The 24,775-nt window shown below is 33.5% G+C and overlaps 3 protein-coding genes across 4 annotated transcripts; 2 read left to right on the top strand and 1 right to left on the bottom strand.

Annotated features, from left to right (window-relative positions):
* The first annotated feature begins 7,427 nt into the window (after window positions 1-7,427).
* Window positions 7,428-8,689, top strand: LOC123009505. Its single transcript, XM_044405882.1, has 3 exons — window positions 7,428-7,697; window positions 7,753-7,974; window positions 8,032-8,689. Exons 1-3 carry the CDS (start codon window positions 7,491-7,493, stop codon window positions 8,458-8,460), a joined length of 858 nt encoding a protein of 285 aa, XP_044261817.1. The 5' UTR covers window positions 7,428-7,490; the 3' UTR covers window positions 8,461-8,689.
* A 1,094-nt stretch (window positions 8,690-9,783) lies between these two features.
* Window positions 9,784-10,544, bottom strand: LOC123009509. Of its 2 annotated transcripts, none has more exons than XR_006413017.1 (3): window positions 10,440-10,544; window positions 10,053-10,393; window positions 9,784-9,934 (listed from the first exon to the last, which is right to left on the bottom strand). XR_006413017.1 is itself a non-coding variant. In XM_044405886.1 (3 exons), the coding sequence occupies exons 1-3, from the start codon at window positions 10,459-10,461 to the stop codon at window positions 9,837-9,839; spliced, it is 450 nt and encodes a 149-aa protein (XP_044261821.1). In that variant the 5' UTR covers window positions 10,462-10,538; the 3' UTR covers window positions 9,784-9,836. The 2 variants fall into 2 exon arrangements, 1 of the variants encoding a protein (XP_044261821.1); XM_044405886.1 differs by having other exon boundaries at window positions 10,053-10,382; window positions 10,440-10,538.
* A 7,939-nt stretch (window positions 10,545-18,483) lies between these two features.
* Window positions 18,484-24,530, top strand: LOC123009506 (putative nuclease HARBI1). Its single transcript, XM_044405883.1, is given in 4 exon segments — window positions 18,484-20,635; window positions 20,637-20,856; window positions 20,859-21,238; window positions 24,395-24,530. Coding segments are annotated over 3 exon segments (687 nt in total). The 5' UTR covers window positions 18,484-20,395; the 3' UTR covers window positions 21,086-21,238; window positions 24,395-24,530.
* The last annotated feature ends 245 nt before the right edge of the window (window positions 24,531-24,775 follow it).

The raw sequence follows: 24,775 nt of genomic DNA, 5'->3' as shown, positions 1-24,775 counted from the left end.
CTTCTACTTCATTAAACTGATGAATATCTCGATCTCATTGGAATTAAGAAGAATTTTTTTGGTAAAACATACAGGCTGTTTAAAAAATCGCGCACTTCCTTGAAAGGGAGTAATTGGGTAATCCCCAGAGTACTAAAAAAATGTTTAAAAAATTCTATCTGTCAAAAATTTTTGACATTTATTTTTTGACATTTGACATTTTTTTATGTCTATTTAATAATACTGATGACCCTGTATATTTTTTTTTATTATTTAGTAAAGGTACAAAAATTTTGTCAATAAAAGTCACAAATAACATTAAACAGAGTTACAGTTTAGGATACAGCTTCCTTGTTTCTGCTTCTAATAGCCTGTAGCAAAAAAACTTGGAAAATTATTCTTCCAACAGAAATAAATAGAGTCAAAGTGCAAAATTTAAACCCTCATAACTTCAAAATTTTTATAGATATTTTTTTTTAAACATTTTTTCCATGTTCCTGGTATCTTACCTTATATGTCATTTTTCTCTGGGACGCGAGTTCTGGCGCACTCTGTATGTGCACATGATGTAGAACGTTACTCTTACAACTCTTAGAATCGCGATATCTCAGGAATGGTGATTCTTAGGAAAAAAGTATAAAGACCGTTTTGTAGCTAATTTTAAGATCTATAATTTTTGTCTGGGCTACTTTTTTGATAAAACTTACCGTTTCCGAAATAAATTTAAAAACGTCAAATTTTGACCTTTGACCACGGATAACTTTTTTATCACACATAGGATCGATGGGGACTTTTGACAGTTTATTTCTAATGGTGTACCCAAGGTCTCCACCAAAATTTAGCTCTGTCGCAATTTTCGTTATTTGACCACTATTTTTATGACTAATTTGACCGGACTAGTTTAACTTATTGTAATTATTATTCTTATATTTTACAAATATTTTATGTACCTATGTATATATAGTAACAGGTGCTAATAACCCATGCTGGTTGATCCACCTTAAACTAAATAAAAAAAAAGTCGATTGACAACGCGAGTGTTAACGTGCCGATCAAAGTTCTCCTGAATTGAAGTGATTTTCAAGGGGTTTTATTGAGACAAATTCATATCTTTTCGATGGACTGCTCCCCAAAGATGTCTTCTTTGGGGTGGTAAGTTTTTTCGCTTTCACATTGTTGCGTGATTGCTTAAAAGTCGAGTTTAATTTTCCGTTCGTCTGATAACAATTTTCGGATTCGATAGTAGCTTGTTTTATTTCAAGTTATTTCCCGCAGTCGATTGGCGTACGTACGCAGCACGTTCGTGCTGGCGTGCTCGCCAGAGGCGTGCGACTTGTTTCTTCACGGGGAGCAATTGTTGTTTTAGTTTATTTTATGGTTTAGTTTTCCGAAATGGCTGCGCCTACGTCACTGTTTCCGGAAAATGAACAGACAGTAGTTCTTAGTAGTGTACAAGATTTAAAGCTTATTGATTATGTTCGAGCTATAGCTAATATAGTTGGAGCAAAAAACATCATTTTTGCATCACGAATATCCAATGAAAGAATTGGTATTTATTTGAGTAACGTTTCTTTTGTTGACGAAATTATTTCAAAGCACCCGAGCATAGATATTAATGATAATAGAATTAACATACGTCGTTTGATTAACCCTGCTAAGCGAATTATTCTATCCAGGGTTTGTCCAGCTATTCCTCACACTATAATCGAAGACTTTATTAAAAGATTGGGTTTTTCATTAGCCTCTCCGATGTCGTTTCTTAGAGCAGGGTTTGGAAGTGAAGCTCCGGAATTTAGTCATGTTTGTAGTTTTCGAACACAAGTCTTTGTTCAGCCAGATGAGTCTATTGAATTGCCTTCTTCTATGGTCTTAAAAGTCAAGGATACAAATTATAGGATCTTTTTATCTTATGTGTGTTTTAAGTGTAGAGAAAATGGTCACTTTGCAAGCGATTGTCCAACCACCGCTGAAAATAGTTCTCAAGTTAACGAAACTTCGCTTCCTGGTACCTCGCAGACTAGTGTATTTCAGACCAGCAAACCAAAAAAAACTTGAGTCTTACGATTCTACGGACAGTGTAACCCCAACATCCGAGCTGTTGGCACCAGGAAAGGATTTAATTGAAAATACTCATTACGCTCTTAGCTTCTCTGAAACAACAGATCTTGTAGATAAGGCGGCTGGTGAACCAAACATTTTGGAGCTTCTTCGTTCCTACACTGACAATTTTGAAGGTGTAGGTACGTTGTTGTACGATGTATTTCCCCTTCTCACCCACAAGAGTATTCAAAACCGTATAAAAAAAATCAGACGAAAACTTAAAAAAGCTCTCGAGAATACGAGAGAAAACGAGAAAACGGGTGATTCAATAGATGGTGATACCATGCATCCTGAAGTAATTCCCTCCTAATTCTACATTGTTTTTTTTTTCTTTTTACAGGTATTTGCAGTTTTCTTTTCAATTTCGATTCGCATTATTTTACTAATACTATAATCTATTCTAACGTAGCGTCGCTGTTAGCTAAATATAATGAGTTGGTTGCTTACATTTGCTCGGAAAAACCTGGTTGTGTAATATTGACGGAAACATGGTTGTCTTCGGTTATACCTGATGCTTTGGTTGCGTTAAACAATTACACTATTTTTAGGAAAGATCGAAATAGTAGAAAAGGTGGTGGAGTGTGTATTTATGTATCAGATCTCATCTTAGCCAATTTTAAATTAAATTTACTTGACACTGATATCCCAGGAGTTGAATCACTTTTTCTGAAAGTATTCAACTCTAATGTAACATTCGTTCTTGGATGCATATATCGGCCTCCAAACACTAATTTTAATGACGACAAAATCTTTTTTGAATCGCTAACAAGGTTAGCCAACTCGTATGATAAGTTGTTTATATTTGGAGATTTTAATATGCCAAATTTGACGTGCAGAAGTTGTTTTGTGTGATAATATCACTGAGTTTAAAGCCAAATACGATTCTCTTGTTAGCAATAAGTAATTGAAGTAGGGAATGCAAAAGTTTCACATATCGGCATCATATCATTGTTAGCGCGGCCATAACAGGCTTCGGTCTCTGCCCGATCACAACATGCTAATAATAATAATAAAAAAATATATAACCATCTATCTAAACAATTTTTACAAAATATATGATTACATTTAGTTTTAACAGGTTGATCACATTTGGTATGACAAATGGGGCAGTCATCATCGATTTCTTCATTAACAAAATCGTATGAAAGTACTATTTTGTTTTTATCAACTCTATCTTATTTTTATCAATACGACTCCGCAGCCGAAGGGAGTTCAGTTTATTGCTAACTAAATGGATTATTGTAAAATATGCAAAACAAAAACTAAATCCACTGGAGAACCAGAATTTATTGTAAAATATAAACGCTGGAGAAGAATATCAACTTGCAGAATTTGTCAATCAGTAAAAAATAATATTTCTAAATCACCTAAAGATATTTTAATTTTTGAATTATTTAAACCCTCTAGGAAAAAATATCCAACACGTCGCTTTCAACGCAGAGGAACTTTTTTGTTTAATATTGTCTCTTCCACCAACATCAGCTTCGGTAGAAAGAAGTTTTTCGGCATTAAGACGCAATAAAACATATAGCAGAAACACTATGTCCAAACGCGTTTAAATAATTTATCAATATTACGAATTGAACGAAGAACATTGGTAAAAGAATTATTGAAAGATGATAATTTTTATAATAAAATTATAGATGACTTTGCGGCAGCTAAAGCCCGTAGAAACGAGTTAATCTATAAGAATCAATAATCTGAAATCTTTCTTTATTATCAGACACCATCAGGTACCACATTAGTTTGTAGTTGTTGTGTTTGCATGTTTTTAAGTATGTATTACTAGAATTTATTTTTGTTTTGCACTTCAAAACTACTCTGCATTGTGTTCTACCTTTTTACTTTATTCTATTATTTTTTAAATTTTGTTATTAACAGAAAAATATATTTTGTTTTGTTTTTAGAGTATTACTATAATTTATTTTTATTTTGCACTTCAAAACTATTTTGCATTGTGTTCTACTTTTTTTTACTTTATTCTATTATTTTTTAAATTTTCCTAGTATTAACAGAATAATATATTTTTGTTTTGTTTTTAGAGTTTGTCTTTATTTTTCTTCTTCTTCTTGGATCTTCTTGGTATGGAAACGATGAGAATAATATTCTCACCTGAGGATGACCACTTTGTGGTCGAAACGCGTTGTGCTATTAAAATAAAAGTTTGGTGTGACGGGCTAATCGTGTTTTTGTTCATTTATTTTTCTTAACTACATATTATTGTTATTTCTTTACTTCCATGTTCTGCAACTCCGTCTTAGAATGAAAGCTTAACATTTTATTATTACTAATAATATGTTTATTTCTTTTGTTCCTTAGCAAAACATTTTTCTCATGTTTTACCTTTCCCGATCCTTTCCTTTTCCTAGTAAGAAGTGCTCTAAACCTCCTCGTGGTTCTTGCTGGGCGAATTAATTTTTTGTTTATTTGGTTTAATTTTTGATACGCATTTACTAACAATAAACATTTGTGTGACTTATTACAAATAACATCAGACTGAGAGCAAAAAATTAGTTTGGCTAATTAGAGCTATCCGTAAATTTGGCCGACCCATGATTCTTGATCACGAGCCGTCACTGGTCATCGCGGACCACCAACCTCCATCAAGCGACGTCCTTGCCGGCCCACTACGCAGTCACGGCCAGATCCTCCCAACTTGTTATTTATTTTAATTTCCCCTTTTCGTAATTTTCGCCCTCCATTTTGAATTTGATTACCTAGTAAATTTTAACCTTTAATTTTTACCTTTAAACTTTAAACCCCCTTTTGTTAACGTCCACCAAAACTTAAAGTTAGTAATTCAGTTTAGCGTTTAAGTTTCAATTTTAAAACTTGTTTAGTAAACTTACTTCGTTAAAAACTTTCGATTTATTTGTGAATCAATCTTAACGTTTAACCTTCTTTTTTTGTAACCCTTGGCATCACCTTGTTAACGCCCGTTAAGACTTAAATTTGTAAACCAGTTTTAACGTTTTTTTGTATTTTTCCTCGCGCCTAAACAAACCATAGCTATGGCTTGTGCCAAGGTCGCCAAGTAACACTTGTCTTTTTTTTACGTTTTCATCTTTGTATAAACTTTTGGTTTTGTAATAAGTTGGAGAAATTTTGGACTAATTGTGTTCTTTTTTAATCCCTAATTTTCGGATTTAAATTAGTCTAACTGACTCTGGGGTGGTAGAGTTCCTGAAAATTTTAAATCCGTGGCGCTCGTGAAGAATCGAATTTTGAACCCCGCCGTCTCCGAATTTTGGGTCTAGTCAGGCCAGGATCTCTACCAGAGTCTTTCCAAGGTTCTCATTACAATACATTAAGTTTAATCATTTGTTTGTCTTACATGTCTTAGAATATTTTTTTTTCTATTTTTTCCCACTTTATTTATCACTAACTATCGCTTTTAGAAAATAGCTAGTGATAAATAATTGTTAGTGAACTTTTTGAAAGACAATTGAACAAGAGATCCAAAAATAAGTTAGAAATATTCTCATTGGAAACTGCTCAGAGGGTAATAAAGGCATAGTGCTCTCTAATTATTTTTATTGCATTCGAAATATACTTGGATCATGTCTGTTAACACATTAGCATCCATGATTGACACCAAAAAATATAAAAACAGTAAGAGAAAATGTAAACTATAAAAGATTGGTTTGTAGAACTTGATCAATTTTCTTCCCAAAGTGGATGTTTTATAGTTTTAAACAGTAAGTAATATTAAAGTCAACTCCACAAATCGATAAATTTTATTTAGTTAAGTTGGAACATGTTTCGGCACCCTTGCGCCATCATCAGCCATGGAAAATTGTTACACTTTAAAATAAAAAATAAAAAATTTACAAGATTAAAAAATTTAAATGTTCACTGTTAATTTTTTTCCTGATTATCACAAAAACAAACAAAATTTGTTATTATCGTTCTTCAAAAATTTTCACGGGCGAGGCTTCAGCTTCACTGACCTCGTCCTTTTACTTTTTTACAGAGGAATAATGTTTAAATCCTATTCCTTCTGTATATTTTTCTATTTGTGATAATCAGGAAATTTTTTTAACAGTGAACATTCAAACTTTTTAATCTTGTAATTTTTTTATTTTTTATTTTAAAGTGTAACAATTTTCAATGGCTGATTATGGCACGAGGGTGCCGAAACATGTCCCAAATTGACTAAATAAAATTGATTGATTTGTGGAGTTGACATTAATATTACTGACTGTTTAAAATTTGTTTATCAACATTACTCGATATTATTTTTTCCACTGCCTACTTTAATAAATATATTAATTGGGGAATATCTCACTAACGGTTGGTTTTGGGCATATGGTACAAAAACTTTTCAAAAGACAACTAAACAAAGAATCCAAAAGTGGTAAAATATACAGGGCTGTTCCATTTAAAAAATAAAAGTTCACTTCCGGTGAAACAGGAGACAGCATTATTGAGCACCTATCCCAAACCGTGGACGACAAAAAACTGCTCAACTTTGTTTTCAGAAGTTTTGTCATATCTTTAGAAATAATGGAGTTATAGTTTGGGGGCGTTTTTCATAATGCAGTCTATATACTGGAAAATTAAACAAGTTATTGAAGAAATACAGAAAAATATTGGAAATACAGGAAATATTGTTTTGACGTTATTAAAACCATACTTAAGAAAAGGACATTGTTATTCGTCGACAATTGGTATACAAATCCACATCTTTTTTTGTATTTGCATAATAACAAAACTAACGCTAAAACTAACAGACTCCCAGTGCTGCACTGGGTCTCTGTAACCAATTAGCAACTGCTACGATACGCTAATTTGTTATTACTTTCGCTACTTTCAAATGCTAACTCTGTAATGTTGATTAAGTGCGCTATGCGTTGCTACGATGTCAACCGATCGATATTTGTTGTTAATTCGGCTGACAGCAAAAGTTTGACCGTGTTAACTCTTTGGTTTAAAAATTCAAGAAATAAATATTTTAACTCAATAAATAATGAATACAGGTAAGTACTAAATTTATTTAAAAATCCTTAAGGTCCGATTTGTATCTTCTCAAAATTCAGTTCCTCATTTAAAAGTTACTTTGTTCATTAGGGCAAAACAAAATTTAGAGTATCAAAAAGTCTAAAACGGAATTAAAAAATAGTATATTATAATACAAGTGTATAAGCAAACCTTTAAAGCACGCACGACGAGCTTAAAAGCACGAGGCGAAGCCGAGTGCCTTTTAACGGAGTAGTGCTTTAAAGGCACTTATACAAGTGGATTATACGCTATTTTTTATTATACCTGCACGACAGTCTAAAAATTATAAAAATGAAATTGAAATCCCTTTTTCGAAGTAAGTCGTGCCATTAATCGTTGCTGCAGAAATGGTTAAGAATTGTTTTGTTTCGTTGATATTTACATTTTTCACTATTTTGTTGATTTGAGAAATGTGTGTTGTGAATCATAAAATGACCGAAAACGAGGATAATTCATCTGTAATTAGACTGTTAGCTGAACAAGCCGAACAGAGGTTAATTCCCGAGAAATCTAAAGAAGCGTATGTCAAGGAATACGAAAAATTTTCCAAGTGGATGATCACGACAAACCAGACGGTGATAGATGAAACATTAATGCTTGCATATATGAATCAAATGGTAGGTAGCAATTAATTATTAAAAACAGCAATCACTTAAGGAAGTTTCATTATAGTCAAGCCATTACAAGTCATCATCAATGTGGTGCATCCACTCCAAACTGCAAACGATGCTGCGAATCAAACACGGGGTGGACATTGCTTCTTTTCATAAACTACATGCGTTTATGAAAAGCACCAACAAAGGACATGAGGCTAAAAAGTCTTGGGTGTTTACAGAAGAGGAACTACGCAAATTTTTCGTTACAGCACCTGACGATACCTTTTTATTTTTGAAGGTTTGTACTGATTTGACAGTTTTCACAAAATGTTGTCAGTAATATTTCTAATTTCAGGTTGTAGCTATTTGTGGGATTTTTGGCTCGTGCAGGAGGCAAGAAATGTGTGACCTACGCTTGTCGGATATTAAAGAAAAAGGGTCTATTTTGCTAATTACTATTCGACCATGTAAGACTGAAAAAGGTAGAAATTTTGCTGTAATTGATGATTCTGAGATACCATACCTTCAAATTTTAAAAAAATATCTTTCACTGCGGCCAGATCAGGTGTCCACGGATAGAATGTTCTTAAAATACAGCAAAGGCAAATGTATCAGGCTGGTTGTCGGAATGAATACTTTTGGTCAATGTCCGTCTCTTGTTGCGACCTATCTAAAGCTTCCAGATGCTAAAAAATACACAGGCCACGCGTTTCGACGGACTTCTGCAACAATCATGGCAAATATTGGAATGAGCGTGGATGAACTTAAACGACAAGTTGGGTAGAAGTCTTCAACGGTGGCAAATTCGTATGTTGAAGAGTCTACCACGAATAAACTTTGTGTGTCAAGGCGCATTATTGGGGCAGTAAGTGGAAGTAATACTATTACATCTGTGGCTCCAAAAAGGAATGTATGTGAAACAGCGCAATGGGGGGGGTCTTCTACTAGTTTAAATAATAACGATGTAATTAAACGTTCCGGGTTACAATTTTCAAACAACAGTAATTGTACGATTCATGTGTATTTTAATAAATAAATAAATTCGTTCGTGTTAGCATTATCTAAATATCTAACTAAATTTATTGTTACTATGGCAACTTTAAAGCACTAGAGCTTTAAAGGCCCCTTTATGCACGCTTTTGCGAGTTTTAATCAGTGATTATGATGCAGGTATAATAAAAAGTATATTTTGGATGATCTAATGCGTACATTCTATAATAATTTTAAAATTACTTCCAGATGCTGAAAAAAACGAGGGCCAAGGATGAACAAAAATCATCAAACTGTGATGATTGACTTTATTGAAAAGCATCCTGAAGTGCTCACAAATTCATTTGCTAGCCTAGATGCACGACAAAAATATTGTCAAAAATGGGATGAACTAACTGCTTTTTTAAATGCGTTGGGCGCTGGAGAGAAAAGTGTAAAAAAATGGCAACGTGCACTTACGGATTGGCTGTGTAAGATAAAAGTCAAATGTTCAAAAATTAAGGAACATAAAAATAAGACTGGAGGTGGACCCCAATCACAAATTCATTTAACGGAATTGGAAGAAAGATGTCTTTAAAAGGCTGGAGGCGATAAGATTACGAAAGAATTTGGATTGCGTGAAAATAGGCAAGAAAATATTCTCCAAAAAACGTCTCTTATACAAATGAGACTTTTGTGACAAAATCAGCATGAAGTTACTGGAAAAGAAGATTGTAATTTACGTGTAGCCGATATCGCAAAAGCTTCTACATTACAAAACCAATCTAAATCACTCGATTTTTCATTACATCAGACTCATCAGAAAAATGTTGAAATTACTGAACAAAACTTTCTTGAAGGAGAAAGATTTGATAAGCAGCCTAGTTATGCTTCTACGTCACAGGAAGAAACTTTTTTAAGAAAGGTCATCTTTTGATCCACCAGCTAAACCGTTATAAAAAAAAAATTAAAGAAACTTTTAAAGACAAAGAAAATAATATTTTAGTTACCCAACATCGTAAGACAATGAAAGTTTTAACGGATATAAACGCTAACATTGCGGGGGTAAACGATAACATTGCGAGGGGTGTCACTGTGCTTGAAAATGTATTTCAATATCTAGTTGAACAAAGAAATTCAAATTAATTGTAACTTTTAATTTTATTCAACTAGTAATATAGTCCGGGCAAGTTAGTAGGTTATAATAGTTCCCATAAACTTGAAAATTAGTACGATTGTTGGGAACCCCATTATAAAAGAAATGTAAAAAGTCCCCATCGATCCCACACCTGCAAAAAAGTTATTCAAGGTCAAAAGTTGCGAAAATGGGTTTTTTGCATTTTTCAGCCAAATGGCTGTTTTATCATAAAAATCAGACAAAAATTGTAGAGCATGCAATTCTCATACATGAGTTCCATCGATTGCTCCAATTACCCCTGGGAAGTATTTTTTCCATAAATCGTCTTTTAATTAATTGTTTTGTCTCAAAAGTTGTAGGAAATACAATCCATTCCGCAGCCAAGTGATTATATGTGGCATTAGTTACCATACAAATGGCTTTACTCATCGATTGTTGCGACATTCCCAAAAATCGTCCTTCTCCCAGTGGTCGCTGATAAGTACCGGTAGCACAAAATGCTAATGTAGCAAGGATGGCCGAAACTGGATGAATAGCAGTACTTCTTTGTGGTTGATGTAAATGGATGTTTAATTCTTCTGCCAAAGAATGGAGTAAATCTTTGGTCAATCTGAAAAAATCAGTAAACCTTTCATTTGTTAAATTAAAAGGGTTACTTGTATCTCGTAACAGTCTCATTTCAACTCTGTTTATACGTATTTGTTCTCTTCTACTTTCATGAAAAATTATAAATCTTCTAAAAGGCAACAATTCAAAATTTTAATTTTTGTCAAAATTATGTCAAAATTAGCTGCATCCAATTATGAAAACAAAAATTTCACTAAAATAGCGGGTTATCAATTACTAAATGACGAACATATCCGAACGACTTAGGAATTTATTTTGATAGTTCAGAAGTTGATATGCTATTCTAATAGCTAACGTTAGCGTAGCAATTAGTGAGAAAATACATGGTCCTAGCACCCCTGATACTGCAGAGGAAAATAGAAAAGGTATGCCAACACTGAATCAGAAATTGGAGCGACGAAAAGTAATATAAGAATAGAAGAATAATATAAGAATAGAACTAAAGTGACAAGATAAGAGAGAAGTGAGAATGCTCACAACAATGTACGATAGTGAAGTGATCGGTACATAAAGAAGAAAAGACAACCACATTGCATAATCGACTACAACCAATATGTGGGCGCAGTTGATAAGACGGACATGATGCTTGGTACAACTGAATGTGTGCGCCACACGATGAAATGGTACAAAAAAGTATTCTTTCATTTAATAGATATATCTCTTTTAAATGCACATGCCCTCTACCAAGTTGCTACGGAGCAAAAAAATACCTTGACTCAGTTTCAACATTGAATAATCGGAGAAATTCTAGAAAAGTACCACAAACCAATTTACAGTTTTTACCCAAGAAGAAGAGTATCAAGTTCTGACAACACATTATGTTTAACGAGTCGCCATTTTCCGTCACTGGAAGAAAACAACAAGCGAAAAGCAGTGTCTGCTGAGTGTAATGTGAGACTATGTTTAATTTCCTGTTTGAAGAATTATCACACAATTAATAATTATTAAGTTATTGAATAAATGAAATAGGATATTCCAAAGAATAAGCAAATACCTACCCCGGTAGTATACCAAATTAAGTATACTTTCCTTATTCCCACCGTCTTCCAAACAAATAATTACACTAATAATTAAAATTAATTAGCGTATTCCAATAACTGCATATTCCATTTGGAGATAGCTATAAAGAATCTTCTTAAGATAGAAAATTTGTTTCTATATTTAAAAAAACTGAATATAATTTATATCATAGTGAATTCAGTTTTTCATAGGTACCGACAGTCGGTCTTTATAAAGTTGGTTAAAGAGTGATATCAAATAAACAAAAAAAAAATAGAAACAACAACCAATAACATAAAAAAAACACCGACCGATTTTATTTCATGGAAAATGTCAATTAAAAAAAAATTGTTTTTGGTATTGCTGTCCTTCCTCTTTTGTGAATTTATACTCGTATTCTGTAACATTTCCAAACAGTCTTTTGTGCAGTTAGGCCTTTGTCTAGATTTTTGTAGTGTTCGTGGATATTTCTAGTTGTGTAATTATTTTGAGTTTATTAGTGTTCTATAGTTTAATGAAAGTATACAGGGTGATTCACATAACTTTACGACCCTGACGAACTTTAAACGCAACCCATTAAACTTTATTCATTTCTAACTTGATACTCTTAGCTATGTTTAATTAGCATGAAATCCAGACACCCCTGACATAAATGACAATTATAATTGACAATTCGTTTTTGTAAAATTTCAAAATTTTTTGTTGATTATAGTTGTTTATTCGACGAGTTTAAGTGTAAATCGGACTCTTTATTTGACTGAGTGGATTTTTAAACCACGAGTGTAACGAGTGGTTTACCATCCACGAGGTGAAATAAAGCGTCTGATTTACACTCAAACGAGTGGAATACAACATTTTATTCTTCGAATTAGAGTCAACAAGGCTTAAACTTGCTTTAAGTCTGTTAAAAATAATTTGACGTTTTGTATTGAGAAATGCCAAACAGTTGTCAAAACTTCCTTACACGGGAGAAAAACCGTAAATTTTGACAGTGTCGAAGAATAAAAAATGTATTCTAATGACGGAAGGGTCGACATGATATTGATTTATGGTGAGTGTCAGAAGAATGCAGTAGCAGCCGAAAATTTGTACCGGCGCCGGTATTCCAATCGTAGGCATCCGACAGATAAAATTTTTAGACAATTGGAAGTTGAACTACGCCTAAATTGGCCAAAACAAAAACACCATATGAGCCAATTTCAAGTTGAGTTACAACCGGCGCAAATCTAAGTTGACATAGCAACGGCGCAGTGCAAAGATGCGACTGTCGCTTCCTGATTTCAAGTTAAATTTTGGCGTTATTTTACAACCTCTCACTGCGACACCTTTTTAGCAGTTGCAACGATTTGCGACCCCACGTGATTTGTCAAATTTTAAGCAAAAATGGCGGCCGTGAGACAAGCTTTGGCTGCTTTGGCCAACGATTTGCTTGAAAATTCGAGTGAAAGTGAAAATAGTGATAACAAAGAACAACCCGTGACAAGTCGTGTGAAATCAGCCATAGATTTCAGCCACAGGTTCATGATGTAGAGGAAATTTCACATGAAATTTTCGTGAAAAAGAGTTTTGATAACGCACGTAATTTACTACCAATGACTTGGTTAGTAAATGATTTTATAAAGAAGAGAATAGTGAACACAAGGGTTTTACTTGCAAACTAACCCTTTGATAGCAACAACCCTTTCAGAAGTCCTAGAAATTATTGTTTTAAGAAGAATTAATTCCGATCTCAGAAAATAAAACGGTTTACACGAAATAATTTCTTATTTTTAATTGAATAAAACTGACTAATCAAAGTTTCTTGCAAACTCACCCTTTAACCTAGTCACAACCCCGGTCTTAGAAATTATTTATTTTTGAAGAATTCCGATCTGAGAAAGCAAAATATGTAAAACCGGAAGAAAGAGAATTTTGAGTAAAAGACTCTTGATGTCTGATATTTTTTTTTATAAAAACCGTAACGAAATAATGTTGCTGTTCTTTTCGTTTATATTTTTTTTGATAGCGGTTCACAGAAGAGATCACGTTCTATACGCTGTACCTTTGAAGATAAACAAAAGAAACTAAGCATTTGTTTATTTTGGTTTCAAACCGAATTCGCTGAATATATTTGTTGTTATCAGAATTGGAGTAACGGCCAAATGAGTGTTTAGCTTAGCTTTTAATTTTTTATTTCAGTTAGGTGTTCGTTGTTTCATTGGTTGGATGACTTTCTTCTAGCAAGAGTTGCATGCAAAATTTGTGCTTTTTCATAGTTTAATAAAAGTAGATGGTGAAGTGGGTGTTATTCTGTGCAGACTTCTTCCTTTATCCGCAAGCTGCTTCTTGTTTTTTGTGTTGCAAAATTCATAGCCTTATTTGCATTTATTTGCTATTTTTATTTAGGTATTTAGGTACCTCGACAAATATTTACTGCGTAAAAATATTTTATAATAAATATGTACAAAAAGAAAAAATACGGTAACAATTTTAATAAAACAAGCCGATTGCGAAAAATATATAATGTCATTAAAAGTGAGGCTCCCGAATTTACATTTGATCCTTTAAAGAGTTTAAAAGCTGAAAGTCCCTTTTTACAAAAAAATTGTCTGAAATGTCATGAGTTTCCAAGTGTAATATTTCGTTTAGTTCAAAGAAATGTATGTTTTTTTTGAAAAAATGTTTATTTAATAAGGAAATGAATAAAAAGAAGGAAAATGTCGATTTACTAGGATTCATGACTACGACCCATGATATTTTGCCAAAGATGGATAAAAACAAAAATACATTTTTGTCATCCAATGAAATTGATTACATAATTTTTGACGACGAATGTTATCAAAATTTTGAGAAATCGTTAGAAAATAAAATTAATTTAAACAAGGAAATAGTTTCAATGCCTAAAAAAATGTTTTTGAAATGCCTAAAATAATTAACTTGCAACATAATTCAGATAATTTTGGTCACAATATAACGGATGAAAATGGGCAACACAATTCAACCAGTTTTATTTATAATGTGACGGATGAATTTGAAGACATTCCAAGTGAATTAAAAAATGTTTTAAATGCCCAAAACAATTTTTGTGAAATTCTGCCAAAAGATTCTTGTAACATAAATCAAAATTGCAACCAAAAACCTTCTTACAGCGATTGTCACATCAAAGAAGGCAAATTAAATAGAGAGCTTTTCAAAGTCGTAATTTACAATTCAGGTAACGCTTTTAATCACTTTACATACAGGTACGTGATAAAACAATTGACAAAAAAATGTAAACAACACTTGCATTCTAAATTTTAAGCATTAATTTTATCAAAAAACTCACGATAAAATGAAAATTTGCGCTCGTTGTGGCTTCGCAGATTGTAAATTATTTGTTATATACGAGTATATTGAAAATGCTTCTAAACTTGACAATGAAGAGCATAATGTTTCTATCTTCAGTTCATCGTTTAACTATAATCACTTTGGTAAATTAACCAGTTACGTTTCTGGAATTGAAAGATCTTTAGCAAGAAATAATAGTGCAAATGAAACCGTCTTTGAAAAGAAAAAAATATATTTTAGCATTACCTTCTGTAATTGTCAAAAGTGGAAATTTAGGTGACGTTAAATCTGATTCAGTTTACAGAAAAATTCGATCAGAGCATTTTTCGAAAAATAACAGAGCTGCAGATGACGTTTATGACATGGTGTTAATGCAGAGAAAAAACGCACATTATATTCATTCTGTTTCTGAACCTTTTAGTGTATACATATTCAGTAATGAACAACTTGATTTAATATGTAGTCAACCCCACATTTACCAGTAGTTCATATTGATGCAACAGGGTCTATTAGAAAACCAAGGAATGATTTAAAAAGAGTTTATTATTACGCAGGTGTTATACAATTAAAATTTAATGATCGCCTATGTCCAGTCACAGAGATTATCACATCACAACATTACTGTGGTTCTATAGGGATTTGGTTAACAAAATTTAAAATATTTTGCTTCCAAAAAGGAAAAAAAATGGCCACTATTTTCAAAAGTAGTTACCGATTTCAGCTTTGCTTTGTTAAATGCAGTGAGCAACTTCTGGAATAATATCACCCTTATAAAATATATCAATATTACTTACGATTTTATAAAAAATGAGAAACCAATTCTAGCAAACATTATTGTGACTCAAATATGTTGTGTACACTTTTTTTATATTTATGAATTATATGTGTAGACATTGATAAATATGCTAAAGAGAATATTTCTGTTCAGTTAAAAGAAATTATGACATCTGTTTTTGATTTTACAGACATTGCAACAATTGAAAATTGGTTTTTAAATTTAGCTTTCGTACTAAATTCTCCCAATAATGACAATATGACAAAACTTTGATTTCACAATTTAATTAATATGTGTTGTTCAAAAACTTTTTTTCCAAATTCCCATGAAACTGAAACAGATATTTTAAACATAAATAACTCTAATGGAATTGATCATAATGATCAATGTGATACGCAATACAAAAAAAGTGAATACTACAAATATTTTTATTCATTATGGAAATCCGTAGAATCTAAGATCGATTGTGGTACGACAAATCAAGACAAATCCTTTTTATAATGTAGTTTTTTTTAAATTATTCTAAGTAAGTACATACCATATTTGCCTTTACGGACAAATCTTGTAGGTAATCAACGAATAAGTAATGCTTCAGTAGAAAGAGTTTTTGAAATATTAAAAGATATTGTTTTATTTAATGTTAAACAACAAAAATGTAGTCACGTTGTAAGAAAAATTCGGCAATTACTGTCTCTTCACATAAAGAATTTAAATTAAACATTAAAAGTACTGGTTGTGCTCGTAATCGATCATCAGGCTTACTGTTAGAGAAAGAAATGTGGAAAAAAAGAGCGAGCCTCATAAAACAAATCGTTTTAAAAAGTTCTGTTTAAAAAGAATTTTAGACAATACTAAACAACAACGAAACAAAGATAATTTAGAAGTGACTCTTGAAAAAAGTAATTTTACAAGCAACTTAAATAAACAATTTGACAGATTAAAATGTTTATATTGCAATGAAGGGCCTTTAAATGTGACAACAGATTGGTTGCAATGCGATATTTGTGACGGTTGGACTCACCAACAATGTGATTCAAATATTCCTGAGAAAACTTACAGCGGAAGTTTTGTTTATAAATTTTGTAATTCAATGGACAAAAATTATAATTTTGCCATATTTTCATATACCTTCAATTGACGTTGATTTGGCAACAAAATGTATAAAATATTTAAAATCATTATCCGTAATTGACAAAAAATCGGTTGAACAAAATTCTAAAAGCCAACGTAATAGTTCGACTTAGATTATAGAGAGAGGTAAACGTTTAACTGCTTCTAATTTTGGACGTGTTTGTTCCGCAAAAAGTAATCATACTTTAGTAAGTATTTCTAAGTCGCTTTTGTATCCTATTGATAATTGGAAAAAACGGAAGCCCTTTACATGGAATAGCTAATGAAAAACATGCAATTGTCTTATATGGAAAAAAAAAACAATTGTGTAGTGTTTGCTTCTGGTCTTCACATACATGAAACATTTTCTTATTTGAGAGCCTCACCTGATGGTTTAATAGAAAATGATGGAATAATAGAAATTAAGTCCGTACTCAATCAGAAACAGGAAAATTGAAGAAGTAATTGCATCTAAAGAGAGATTAAAAAAATTACCATATTTGAACAAAGACGGCACATTGAAAATTAATCATCAGTATTATTTTCAAATTCAAGGTCAATTAGAAATAACAAACAGGATTTGGTGTGATTTTGTAATATACACGTATAAAGGAACATTTTGTAATAGAATTACGAGAGACAGTTTTTTGGCAAAACATGTTTCCAAAATTAAAACATTTCTACTTTTATTATTTACTGCCTATTCAGGCAGTAGATCCAGTAGATAGCAAAAATTTACGAAAACGTTATTGGAGTTCAAAAAAATCGAAAACAATTTTAGATTTACATTTTCTTAACAATGGGCTAGTTGATAATACCAAATATTACAATAAACTAAACACTAACAGAAACTACGTTGTCACATTACACCATGATTTACCAGTTAATGTCAATAAAGTTATAATTGAAGAATTTTTAATAGCAGGAAGTCCTGTAGCATGGTATTCAAATTTCCTTATTGATATTTTGCTTTATATTTTAAATAAACGTACAAATCCATCCAGTCAGTTTAATATGATACAAGTAACTTTGATAAATTTAATAAATTTGAATAATTCTACTAAATTCAAATTAAAAGATCAAAAAGTAAGTTTGGATTTGACTATTATTTTTCCAATTTTATTATATAATAACCACAGGGATCTTGGAATTGCAAATGTACAAAAAAAAAAAGAATTTACATTTTTGAATCAATTTGGAGACAACTTCAGTGAAATCAGTTTTGTATTTGAAAAATTTTTATTTTTTCTAAAATCTTACAAAGAATTAAATGAGTTAATAGATGATACAAACTGGACTATTAATCAAACATTTTTTACACAAAGGGTCAAACAAACAGATGTAACAATAGAAATGACTTTCAAAAACCTGACTGGACAAAATACAGACACGAATTGCAATATTTATTGCTTAACAATTCTAACAATATGTCCAATATTTGCCTATTTTGTGGTGACATGGATGAGAAAAATAAACCGAATAACGATACGTATGTAACTTGTATAAATTGTCAAAGGTACATTCACAAACATCCATCCAAATTTTAATCAAGAAACAAATTTTTATATTTGCGAGCTTTGCATTAACTTTGCTCTTTGATTGATATCTTTTTATTTTTTTTTTGTGTTGCCTTATTAGGATTACTGTAGAATATATTTTTTAGTTTTATACATTTTATTTCTTGTTAGTAATTAGTTGTTTGCTATTTTACTGAATGTATTAAATGCAGAACGCTATTTTACTTTTATATTGTTTTATTTTTGGTAATGAGAATTAGAAGTATTTTTTAAGTTTTTGACATTATATTTTGTTTTGTTTAATTCTTAGAGTAGATATGTATTTGTTTGTTGCATGTTTGTATGTGCATGACCCTCTCAAGAATTAGTGCCTTGTCGTGGCGAGAGGGCTTAAGGAATATGTTGAAAATTATTAAAAAATAATGGATCAAGTTGGTATTAAAAAATAGTTTTTAATTAATACTAATTACCTAATTCGACAAACAACATATTCCAACCAAACTAATTCACCAGTCATAAGATCAATTTGATGAAAATACCTAGTCAAATAATATTCTTGTTTTTAGTTTTGAGTGAAAATTTTTGTTACCGTAGCTGTTCGTTTTTTGTTTGTTAGGAAGATACAGGAACTTTTTGACAAACAAAATTTAGTAATTTAGTTTACTAATATTTTTAATTGTTATGTTGTATTATGTGTTCGTTCTTTCCCGATTGTATCCAATTGTGTCATTATTAATAAAATCATACTGGTTAGTAAAATTTATGAAAATAAATCACACTAATCTGTATTTATACATTTTTTTTACATCATCTCTAATCTTTTTACCAATCCATCTTGTTTAATTTAAAATTTAAACCAAGGGTTGTGCATTTGTGGTTACGTTGACTTTGCAGGCAAATCCCACAAAACAGATTTGCTCAATGTTTAAGAAAGGCTGTGTTAAAGGGTCAGTAAGTTTGCAACTAAAATTGATTAATATTCAATAAAAAATAAAAAAGTCGTATGAGACGTTTTGCTTTGTCAGATCGGAATTCCTCAAAAATATATAATTTCTAAGATTGGGGTTGTGACTAGGTTAAAGGGTGAGTTTGCAAGAAACTTTGATTAGTCAGATTTATTCAATAATAAATGAGAATTTTTTTCGTATACAGCATTTTATATTTTCAGAATTCTTCAAAAATTAATCATTTCTTCGATAGGGGTTGTGACTAGGTTAAAGGGTGAGTTTACAAGAAACTTTGATTAGTCAGTTTTATTCAATGAAAAATAAGAAATTTTTTCGTATAAAGCATTTTGCTTTCTCAGATCAGAATTCTTCAAAAATACATAATTTCTAAGACCGGGGGTGTGGCTAGGTTAAAGGGTGAGTTTGCAAGAACCTTTGATTAGTCAGTTTTATTCAATGAAAAATAAGAAATTTTTTCGTATAAAGCATTTTGCTTTCTCAGATCAGAATTCTTCAAAAATAAATAATTTCTAAGACCGGGGGTGTGGCTAGGTTAAAGGGTGAGTTTGCAAGAAAATCTGATTAGACAGTTTTATTAAATAAAAGATAAGAAATGTTTTCGTATAAAGCGTTTTCTTTTCTCAGATCGGAATTCTTCAAAAATAAATAATTTCTAAGACCGGGGGTGTGGCTAGGTTAAAGGGTGAGTTTGCAAGAAACTTTGATTTGTCAGTTTTATTCAATTAAAAATAAGAAATTTTTTCGTATAAAGCATTTTGCTTTCTCAGATCGGAATTCTTCAAAAATAAATAATTCCTAAGACCGGGAGTGGCTAGGTTAAAGGATGAGTTTGCAAGAAACTCTGATTAGTCAAATTTATTTAATGAAAAATAAGAAATTATGTCGTATAAACCGTTTTACTTTCTGAGATCGGAATTAATTCTTCTTAAAACAGTAATTTCTAGGACTCCTGAAAGGGTTGTTGCTATCAAAGGGTGAGTTTGCAAGTAAAATCCTTGTGTTCACGTGTGTTCTCTTCTTTATAAAATCATTTACTAACTAAGTCATCGGTCGTAAATTACATGCGTTAACAAAACTCTTTTTCACGAAAATTTCATGTGAAATTTCCTCTACGTCATGAACCTGTGGCTGAAATCTATGGCTGATTTCACACAAATTCCGTGACACCATACTCTATCAACGACATTCCGGAGACGCTACTTTTTCAACGAACTCGTCTTGATAGAAACGTCTTTAATTATGTCTTGCAGATCATTTCGCCGGCTTTGTTGAAGAACACTAAAAAGGGGCGTTATTCTTACTTGACCCCCATGCACAAATTGTATGTGGCTCTGCAGTTTTATGCCACTGGAACATACCAGTGGATGGTAGGCAGTAGCAGTCGCATTTCTGAAGGTGCAACGTCGAAAGCCATTCACGAAGTGACGACAGCTTTAGTCGAGGTAACCCCCCAGTTTATTCGTTTTCTAACGGTACCAGAATACCCCGCCGTATAACAAGTATTTTATGCTTTCGGAATGAGGCGACATAATGCGGGTTTTCCAAATGCAAATGGGTGCAATTGATTGTACCCATATCAGAATACAAAAACCTTCCACCGATGCTCCAGAACAATACCTAAATCGTCATTTATATTATTTTATCAATGTACAGCTGGTGGTAAGTTCTAGTTTGAAAGTATTAAATGTTTTTCCTGGTTCAAACCATGACTCATTCATCTGGAGAAACTCAGCTGTACAAAACGTGATGTCTGCAGGAAATTTCCCGGAAGGCTTGTGGGAGACTCAGGTTATCCGCAAGAACCGTGGCTCATGACACCCGTTACAGTTCCAACAACTCAACAACTGTACAATGCAGTTCATATTTCTACACGAAATCCTGTAGAAAGAACAAATGGTGTTCTTAAAAGTCGATGGCATGTTTTAGATTCTCCTCTTGCCTACAGTCCGTCCATGGTTTGTTCCATAACGACAGCCTGCTGTGTACTCCACAACATCTGAACGGAGTACAACCTGGAGGTGGAGGATTTTCAGGAATATCCACTCCATGACGACTTGCCATTTCAAGGACCACAAAACCCCGGACATAACCACGTTAGAGAAAACCTTATTAGACAACATTTTACCCGATAGCGATGTTTTAGTAATTTTAATGTAAGAATTACTGTACACAACACATTTGAAAACTTTTTCCCATTAACTACCAACTAACAATCTCTCCCAATCAATTCAAACCTAGTCCTTTTCCTATCCCGGTGGGAACTTGCCAACCTCTCCGTGGTCCCATTAGATATGTCAATGATTAAGTGGAAATAACAAAATTGGCAAAAATTTACACCATCATTACACATTTGATAAATCAGTGAGTTTGAATTGAAACAAATTTTTTTTTCAAAACAGCTTTATTTATTTTTCAATGTAATCTCCTTTAAGCTCTATACACTTGGCCCACCGTTTTATTCTAACTTTTTTATCCCTTCCAAAAAATTACTTTTCTCAAAGCCTGCAAAATAGGTATTAGTTTCGGCAATCATTTCTTCAGTTGTGTCGAATTTTTTCCCGCTGGCACATACGACACCCGACATACTCTTGTTTAAGACGACGCCACGCACTTTCTGTTTGACAGATCTACAATAAGAAAACCAACCTGTCCATTTCGACCATGTAGTGGGAAGAAAACCTTGTCCAATTCCAAGCCCCAACCCAAGCAAGAGCCAAAATCCAAGCCCCAACCTAAGCAAATGCCTACATCCCACCCACCCAAATTCAAACCCCAGCCATCAATTCCCCGAAAACACCCCCCGCTAGATCAGCCATTAAATAAATTTGTGCTGCTGCTGCTATGCAGCCCCCGAAGAAAATCTAAATCATTTTTGATAATAAACCAACCCAGCTTCTCCAGAAAGGGAGATTAAAATTTATAAATAAACCAGGAAATAACAAACCCATTCCGGTCGGCACACCAGAAACCGACCTAAGAGATTTGCAAGCGCTACGACCACCGGGAGTGACTAAACGCATACCAATACTGGTATGCCAAAACGACAAACTTCGGTGGATTAAACTACCAGCACTTAAGAGTTTCACCCCATTTAAATAAGTCACTTTTCTAGAAATATGTGTAGCATATTTTCGAAACAATTAATCAATTAAAAAGTGTAAGAATTCGTTGGATAAACATTATGATGTGTCTGTGTTTTATTTTAAAGAACTGCCAGAAATAGACCAATGAGAGGTACACCCAGATAAATGGATCAAAGTATAAAACAAAGTGTTTGTTTTGTTACTATGGGAATACCTAGTGTGACGTCAGTGAAGTACGTGACTGTACCTTTGAAGCTACACTAATAAACATACTTTGTTACCAATGCTTTTCGTATGGACGTAAAAAAAGTTTATTTCTGGAATCCTGGACGTATAGGGAGATTATGTTTCCAAGGAAATAGTTGCTATGAAAAATGTGTGTCGTTTCGTAATAGTTTTAACAATTGTAYTCAACATTTCTGTAAGTTAATCTGTTCTAACCCCACTTTTTCTGTAATGTGTACTTTAAAGTGTGTTTACAGAGTTGCCAGAATGTTGCAAACGACAGAGTGGCTAGGTCGTACCAAGACAAAATAAAAAGTATCAACATTCACATAATGTGTATTTGGCTGAGAATATAAATTATTATTTGTTTACGAGTAAATATAAATATCTAGTAAAAAAAACTAGTATCATTTTGGTACTATAGTATCACAACTGGCAACACTGTATGTTTAGCTTCAGTACAGTCGCGTCTGTGACGTCACGTCTAATAGCGCGTATGCTATGCGTATATAAAGGAGAACGGGCCGCCACACCGGCAGCTGTCGTCGTTCGCAGCGTCGAACCGACATTACCGAAGCCGACATAACTTCTCAAAACCCCTCGCTGAAAATTAACCGCCTATTCCGTATATTCTCCAAAAAAACAAACCGTCCCACTCCCTTAATCCGTATTATCTCCGACGACAAGCCCACCATCGACTACCTTCTCACCCAAGGCATAACAATCTTTTCCCGCATTTATGAATGCGAAGTTTCACACCCTCCTCTCCCAACTCCACTCCAATGCACCAAATGCTTCCAACTTGGCCACAACCCCAATGACTGCCCCAACAAACCRATCTGCCCCAAATGTCCCGAATCACATCACCCATCCAAATGCCAAGCCACCGAACCCAAATGCCCCTTTTGTAAAGGCCCCCATCCCGCATGGTCCCGTCAATGCAAAATCATTCAAGACGCCCCCATTACCGAAAATACTCCCTTTGWCCCTACAAAAATCATTGACCCCCCATCCGAATTCGACGACAGAGACATCGCAGAAGACCCTGACAGCCCCTATTCTGACCCCAACCCATCCCAAACGATGCTTAAACAAGTAATCGCTTTCCTTGCCAAAATCCTTTTCGACATTTTCCCGCTCCAAAAACCCCGCATGCAAGAAATCCTTGAACAAGCCTCAATGCATGCCTTTGACATTGTTACCAAAATTTCCCACTCCGGCCACCGCATCGTTTCTCTTTCAACTAACAATGGTAGTAAAATTTGCATGCGTCAACATTTGCGGCATTCGGCGCAAACTTCCCTTACTAAAAAACCTCACACTGACAACATTTCCATCCTAGCTCTTTCAGAAACCAAATACCCTAACCAAATTAACATTTCAAGCTACACTTCCTATCAAAATAATTCTCCAAACCCTACCTCAAAAGACGTAGCGCTTCTAATTTCAAACTCACTTGCTTCCTCACCACATCCACTACCCGCTCAATTCTCCCAACTTCCCTTACTAAAAAACCTCACACTGACAACATTTCCATCCTAGCTCTTTCAGAAACCAAATACCCTAACCAAATTAACATTTCAAGCTACACTTCCTATCAAAATAATTCTCCAAACCCTACCTCAAAAGACGTAGCGCTTCTAATTTCAAACTCACTTGCTTCCTCACCACATCCACTACCCGCTCAATTCTCCCAACTTGAAGCCGTCGCCGCCAACCTCTTTATTAACAACATTAACATACTAATAATTTCCTACTATAACTCCCCGTATGACCCTGTCTCACTTGACCTCCTAACCTATGCATGCCAACATCCCAATGCTATCGTCCTCGGAGATTTCAATGCCCGCCACACCGATTTCGGTGACTTTGCAATCAACCCCAACGGCCGCATCCTAAATTCCGTTCTTTTAAATCTCCCAATCTGCCGCCTCCACAACCCAACCCCCACATTTTTTAGTCACGCTGGTTGCTCCATCCCCGATCATATTCTTGTTTCAGAACGCCTCTACGCCCAGGTCAACCCACACGCCACAATTGGAACAACCGTCACTTCGGATCACTTGCCCCTCACATCCAACTTTCTCTTCGCCACCCCTCAGCCTCCCGAACAACCCGTCACCATCCACAACTTCCCAAAAGCAGATTGGCAAAAATTCCAAAATTACATTCTTGAAAACCTCCCAGAAACCGCTCCAACCATCATCCCCCACGTCATCGACACTCAAATCACCGAAATCTCCAACCTCATCATTGCCTCCAGAAACATCGCAATTCCAACAGCCACCATTCCCAAGTATCGCCCCTCCATCCCAGCCAACATCCTCAACCTCATCCGCGAAAAACGCCGCATTTTCCGTCAATTCCTCCAAACCTGAGACC

This window comes from Tribolium madens, unplaced genomic scaffold (assembly GCF_015345945.1).
Source record: "Tribolium madens isolate multiple individuals breed KSU strain unplaced genomic scaffold, Tmad_KSU_1.1 Scaffold_7;HRSCAF=85;Tcas5.2_LG10, whole genome shotgun sequence".
Classification (NCBI taxonomy): Eukaryota; Metazoa; Arthropoda; class Insecta; order Coleoptera; family Tenebrionidae; genus Tribolium; species Tribolium madens.
This window is presented reverse-complemented; position numbering and strand designations above follow the sequence as displayed.

Bases quoted from the DNA above. Each gene is read 5' to 3' on its own strand.
- LOC123009505 (XM_044405882.1), top strand. From the start codon at position 7,491: ATGTGTGTTGTGAATCATAAAATGACCGAAAACGAGGATAATTCATCT. The intron at 7,698-7,752 runs GTAGGTAGCAAT...GTTTCATTATAG, and splicing joins TTGCATATATGAATCAAATG to TCAAGCCATTACAAGTCATC. The intron at 7,975-8,031 runs GTTTGTACTGAT...TTCTAATTTCAG, and splicing joins ATACCTTTTTATTTTTGAAG to GTTGTAGCTATTTGTGGGAT.
- LOC123009509 (XM_044405886.1), bottom strand. From the start codon at position 10,461: ATGAGACTGTTACGAGATACAA. The intron at 10,383-10,439 runs GTAACCCTTTTA...GATTGACCAAAG, and splicing joins GAGACTGTTACGAGATACAA to ATTTACTCCATTCTTTGGCA. The intron at 9,935-10,052 runs GTATGAGAATTG...ACTTTTTTGCAG, and splicing joins GAGCAATCGATGGAACTCAT to GTGTGGGATCGATGGGGACT.